This window comes from Propithecus coquereli, unplaced genomic scaffold (assembly GCF_000956105.1).
Source record: "Propithecus coquereli isolate 6110/MARCELLA unplaced genomic scaffold, Pcoq_1.0 Scaffold13, whole genome shotgun sequence".
NCBI lineage: Eukaryota > Metazoa > Chordata > Mammalia > Primates > Indriidae > Propithecus > Propithecus coquereli.
In genome coordinates this window covers 4,432,914-4,439,672 of record NW_012137191.1, presented here as the reverse complement: position 1 = coordinate 4,439,672, position 6,759 = coordinate 4,432,914, and the positions used below count along the sequence as shown (strand labels likewise).

General features: G+C 35.7%; 1 protein-coding gene across 1 annotated transcript in view; it reads right to left on the bottom strand.

The window, feature by feature from the left end:
* The window catches only part of TWF1 (twinfilin actin binding protein 1), a 12,960-nt gene extending 6,719 nt beyond the window's left edge, over positions 1-6,241 (bottom strand). The window contains exons 1-4 of the mRNA XM_012638483.1: positions 6,094-6,241; positions 4,349-4,426; positions 2,137-2,315; positions 888-983 (exon numbers count right to left, since the gene is read on the bottom strand). Of these exons, the coding sequence (XP_012493937.1) occupies positions 888-983; positions 2,137-2,315; positions 4,349-4,426; positions 6,094-6,118 (378 nt within the window). The 5' untranslated portion in view covers positions 6,119-6,241. The remainder of the gene's footprint in view (positions 1-887; positions 984-2,136; positions 2,316-4,348; positions 4,427-6,093) is intronic.
* Positions 6,242-6,759: the final 518 nt, after the last annotated feature.

The window sequence follows — 6,759 nt, the reverse complement described above, 5'->3', positions numbered from 1 at the left end:
GATTTTTGATTGAAGGAAGAAAAAATAGAGAAGAAAGGAAGAAATTTAACAATATAATGAATAACTGATCAAATAGTTTAAGTTTTTTTAAGAGTTTTATAAAATCTGACTTACTTATCCCCATTTAATACTAATCATGGCTTTATTGTAACTACTTTACAAAGCAAATTTTAGGGCATCCTTCCAACTAACATGTTTTTATAAAACATATCACCTTCATTTTTCCTGCTTTGTGGTTACTTAAAGAAAAAAATCACCTTTATATCCTGATAAAATGAGCAATAGATGAGAGCTTTGAGAAAAGCTAAAGCGATTATCTAAATATCTTTTTTCCTGGAAAGGCAGGATCCATATTTAAAGACCAGCTACAGATATTTTTATAGTCATTAAGGGAAATTATGGTCAAAGGATGAGTCAAGGTGGTAAAAACTAACCTGATTTTTTGTCATTAAATGAAATTAAAAGCAGTAGCAAGTTGTATTAATCCATCTACTTGACTTTTTGAGTTGACTATTTTAAGGCATTATGCTATGCTAAGTTTTATTTAGATATAAAATATCATATACAGATACATACATGTCAGTATGTATATCTATGTGTATATGTATAGATACATGTATTCACCATACAAATATTTTTAAAGAATATGTATAATGTTTTAATACCACTGATTCTCAATGTCAAATAGACACAAATGAATGAATTCAAAGTTATAGATCCATTAGAGTTAACTTGTATATCATATAAAATATAACAATATTTTTTCTCTTATTCTTATGTTTACACATTCATCCATCTGAATTCATATCAGTTACCTATTACCTAGGAGTTCTTTAATCATTTTAATTACAACATATAGAATCCACATAAAAATATAAGTTTTATACCTTTACTGTTCCAAATACTTCATCTTTAATGTGGCCACCTCCAAACTCCTTTTTCAGAGTTGCTCTTGTTGCTGCATACAACATTTTTTGACGAACCTATTCAGTTGTGAAAGTTTACTTAGAAGTTTACAGATGAAAACATACTATTACAAAACAAAGCACATTCTGAATGTATTAAAATCTTCAAGCACATTAAAAATGAAAGAAACTGTGATAAAGCTGAAGCCCACTGACTATAATACCTTAAACTATGTGTGTACAAATAATCATCCTAACACGAACATCTAAAAGTATCAATAGCTATTAAGGTAGATTTCAATTTACAATGTTAAGTCACATTTTTTTAAAAGTTGAGAATATATAAATTTTTAAAGATTCCTCAAAGTATAAAATGAGTTCAAGGATTAACAACTACTTTAAAACAGGAGGAAAAAATTGAAACGAAGTAACCTTGATAGCAACATTTTACTCAAAGGTAGATCAGATATTACTAATTAAGTTGTTAAGAATCAAATACTCATGGCTTCCCTATGTGATATACCATACTGTGAGGGACACAGGATGACAAGAAATATACTATACTATTATTAAAATTTTACTAGTATCCATGGAATGCAACTAAAGATAACTACCAACAGAAATAATTTCATAATCTTGCACAGTCAAATCCAGTATTCAGACAGGATTTATGAATTAAAGAGGATGGGATAATCTTTTCAGAATGATTATGTAGATAACTTTTAAGAATTATTAATTTTTTACAAGAAATATGAGACAAATTTGGCATAGTCATATATCAGTTTTGTCTTTTGTTCTATTCAGTCTGTCCACTACCAACTTTGCTAAGAGAAATATTTATTTGCATGCCTACCACCTGAATGGTAGTGATTAATAATATATGGTGAATATTAACAAAATTTAATATAATGTTCAATTAGTTCCCAGAATTATTAAAATTATTATTCTCAAGGCCAAGCAGTTAGCTTCACTCTTCAGAGGCCCATGGAGTCATTTATAATTGCCACAGATTTTTAATTTTTAAATTGATAATTATTTTTATTTCAAGGACAAAGCTTCTGAATCTAAGCGCTTGTTTGATTCCACATTATTAATTCAAAGATTTTTTTCCCCTATGATCACTCCCTTCTATGGGAAATGACTACTGCCTTTTAAACTCCAATCAGCCTAGAAATAGCTTTTTAAAAATTCTTTCTAGTATTTAATGTTAAACTGCTAAAAAATTACTTACATGAGAATGATCTGGAGACCACGCAATGAATATCCATTCATAACCCTGGGCATTCTGAGAATCTAACCTGAATAATATATAGCATGGCTGTTTGTCCTCCAACAGAGGTAAAACAAAAGAATCATAATCCTTATCCCAGGAATCTGAAGGCTGACGACATGATCCAATCACAAGTTGCTCTATAAAAAATAATTTTTAAAAAGACAGGTAAATGATTTGAAAGACCAAGTGGTAGTTCCATGAAGACTACAAAAATAAATTAACCTAAAGTCATTTCCCAATTACGATAGTATTATGCACATCAAAAAGTTAAAAGGAAAAAAGTGGCACAGAAAATAATTATGATATAAAGTATTACTAAAAACAGGAAGATTTTATGGATAGCATGGTTAAAATTTTTTATACATACCCACCACAAAAATGTATAAAATGATCATAATAGTTCAGTTGAATAGTCAAATAATGGGTGATTATATTTCTATTTTCCAAAATGCCTATGCTGTAAATTATCAATAAAATACACTTAAATAACTGTACTACCACTTAGAATAATGTCTCCAATTAACACTGAATTTTAGAGTAAGAAATATTAAATAAAATAAGGTTTAACTCCTGTTTGGCTGATGCTACAGATTAAAAATCTGCCTAGAAGCATAAATTGGTTCAGCCACTTTGAAGCACTATTTGGCAAAATATGGTAAAATTTTGAATGTTCTCTGCATAGAGAATCTCTTGCACAGAAGTACAAAGGTGTTCACTGCAGCACTATACAGTAACAGTGAAAACTGGAAATAACCTCAACGTTCATCAGTAAGAGAATGGACAAAAAATATGTGGCATAGTCATTTGATAACATTCTATTCAAATTTTAAAAGAATTAACCTATCAAAACTCATTACAAAAATAACATTTACAGAAAAAGGAAAGATGCAGAATAAGATGGTATCATGCAGTTTATGGGAACTTAAAAACCCAAACAGCATTATCTGCTATTTAGGGATACATGTAAAAAAGAGATTGCACAAATACAAAAACTCCTAATTGTAGACGCTTCAGGGGAAAGAGGTCAGAAAGTAAAATTGTTTAAAGGGGATACTCTTATATCAGAACAGTATCACATTTTTAAAAATGCTTGAAGTAAATATGATAAAATGTTAGCAGTTACTAATTTAAGGGGAAACATAGGTATTTATGATACTATTTTATTCTTTGGGATTTCCTTTGTTAAAAAATTTTCTCAAAACAAAAAATAAAACCAGAAAATAATGATTTAGGAAATAATACCATTTTATTTCTGTAAAGATGCTAGTTAGATTAACTTTTCCATTTTAGTTACTTAACTAGTCACTCAGGAAGTGATGGCATTTAAAATTTTAACTCATTATTTCTAAAATATGCTGGTTTATAGTATACATTTATTCCTGTTGAATTTGTAATATATATAGAACAAAAGCATATTTTATAAACTATTCTGGTATTTTTAATATATAAGCAGAAAATGGAAAACAAATTAGATTTACTTCCAGTTTATGAAAGAACAAGTTATTTTTCCAAAGCAAAATATTTCAAGGTATTTAAGGAATTAAGCCAATTGAATATTTTAACACATTCATTTGTAATCAGGTAGTTTGAACAGTAATTACTCAAATTTAAATCTGCCTTATTTAAAAGATTCCCCCACCCAACCTGTTTCCCTGCTTATTTTTAAATAATCAATTGGTAGTTTGTTACATTCCCAGAATTTTCCCAAAACAACAAGAAAGGGTAATAATCATTCCTGTAGCATAAGGTGCAATCAGGTGGAGAAAATGGAAGAGTTTGAAATCCTTTGTTTCTACTTTAAAACAAACTTTACTGAATAATTCACAAGTAACTATTTTTTTGGATAATCACCTGTTAATTTATTTCCATTCCAGAGATGGAAGCACTGACATTAGAAACAGATTGTGGTGCAGAAACTGAGACACAAGAAGTAAAAGAGGAAGACATCACATTAAAAAACATCTTTCTGTTTCCCTGATAGCTAGAGAATTCAGAAGGAAAACAGGGACCATAGGGACCTGCACAAAATGTGAGGGATCCAAGTTACCTTACTTAAGGTAAGCTGCATACTGCACATTAACAAAAAGTTCAAATCACTAACATTACTTAGTTTAAAAATATAATACCCAATAATCCAGGGACAAACAATATTTTTAAATGTTTAACTAACCATTTTCAATAGATATTTTCAGAAGTCTGTACTTTCCATTTCTGGCTCTGGCAAAGATATCTTTAACATCTTCACTTGCTGTGGAAAAAGATAAAGAAAAGCAAACCTATTTTTTTTATACTTATGTATGAATACTTTCTTTTGCTACCTATATGGGAAAAAATGAATTACAATACACACAAAAAAATTTGAAGTATTTAGCATTCTCTTATTATCAGTATTATAAAACTTAAAGCCATAAGATAGCAGACATTGTATACAGTTAAGAAATATTAATATATTTTAAAAGTATGTTAACATTAATTTTAATCTGTTTTAGCTAGATAATTCTGTAGCAAAAATAACACTGGAGTGAATACCCTGAAGTTACTCAAACTCAATAATGGGCAAATACAATTCTGAAAAACACCTTTATTGCTTGTTTGAAAAATGTTGAAAACTTGCTTTCATTGTCTTCTAGTTTACTTTCAAGATTATGATAAAGACACCTCCTTCACCAATTCATTTTCTGTATTTTCCCACTAAAAACAACAGTAACTATCAGTTATCCCAACCTGATTAAAATAAAAAAGCCAATAAAATGCATTCAATCTTTTACTTCTGGTTATATTTTTGTAAGCTGCATTTCTCAAAAAGTTAAAGTAAACTCATTGAGCAAATATATATTTAATAACCTGACCCTTGTCTTCCTATTAAAGCTTCCATTTCGTTCTTGTGTTGTCTACTAACAGCAAGAAACACTAATAAGTAGTGCTTGCTGTAAGGCTCAAGCATGAAAGTCAATAATTACATACTTAAATGTCAAAATTAATGCGGGCAAATAAAACAATGCTTTTAGATTTGAGAATATTTTGCTTGTGTGCGTGTGCAGGAGTAAGTGGGGGGTGTTGTAAAAGACCCTTAAGAACAGGACACAAAATTAAGTGTGCATTTGCGGAAAAGAGTCGTTGTCTATTAACAGGAAGGGCTTGGGTTTATATTGGAATTCATTAAGTGATCACGAGTAACCCGGGGATATATTATTTGACTCTGATGAGGTGAGCGCTTCCAGGCTGTCCATTTTCAAACCAGGAAATAATGGAGGTCAGATAAAATTGCCCTTTCAACTGTCTGCACGGGATGACTAAATTTAACCACACAGATCAGACTTTTCAGTTCTCCTGGAGAGTACCTAGATACAAGACCAAAACACACCCCACACTAAGGATTTCTCAGAACATAAATCATATTCCCATTTGGGGAGAAAATGTGGAAGAGTTTGGGAAGCACCGCTACTGGTGTGAGAAGGATTCTGGCATGTTTCGCTTTATAACCAGAGTCCTGTAATACTTCTTTGGACGGTGAAAAGGAAAACTCGCCCGGCTCTCCACAGCGAAGGGAGCCCCAGTCGCCTCCGCTGTTCCAGCTCTTCCCCTCCTGATAAAAAAGGGGAAAGTTGGCCTAACGTGGGGGGCTCTGGAGGGCACGCCCCCTTCACCTAGGCCGCCTCGGAAACCAATTTCCTTCGCTCCTCCGAACTTCGGGTCCGTCTGCAACGTGGCGGAGGCCAGGCCCAGCTGGAGGCGGCGCGGGCCGGGAGCGCGCGGCAAACCGGAGCGCGGAGAGACGCCGAGGCTCCCAGGCCCCGCGGGACCGACTCCCTACACTCCCGGCCCGACTCTGGCCCTACCCGCCCCGCAGCCCGCTCGGCTCGCCTGGGGCCTCCCGGGAGCCTCTTCCCCGCGGGCCGCGCCGGGCGCCGTTACCTTGGATGCCGGTCTGGTGGGACATGGCGGCGGCCGCGGGCTCCCGGCTCCAGCGCTGAGTGCAGCGAGCGGCCCCGGCCGGCGGCTCCAGGAAGTGGCGGCTCCTCCGCCGGCCTCGCGCGTCATCCGCCCGCGACCCGCCGCCGCCGCCGCCCCGCCCCGCCCCGCGAGGCCCGCGGCGTCCCAGGGCGCCCTCGCCGCCCCACCACCTCACCGCCCCTCCGGGCCACCGGCTGTAGGTCCGGCCCCCGGCCCGAGCCCAGCTCTCCGCCGGGGGTCACGGCCTCTGCACTCGCCGCCGCCGCTCCCGCTCCACCAGGGGGAATGTGCTAACGAGCTGGGGGGAGAGCTTTGCGCTCCGAAGTCTGCCCTCCAGCGACCCCGCCGACTTGGCCATTCGCTGGCTCAGCAAAGGGATGCTCAAAAACGGAAATGACCATTTTACTGACTATGTATTTTTCAGCTTTAAAAAAGCTATGCACAATACCCTTCTTTGTTTACTCCTCCTGGAATCCACACAATTTGTTTTAAAGAAAGGGCCTATCGCCCATTTTTTAAAATGAGAATTAATATACTATAGACGGTCTTCGTCAGTTTTTCCCACAATTTTAAATTGAGTTAATCTCCTGTTAGCTTTTTTCTTCCCAGTTGGGCACATTTAGAGAC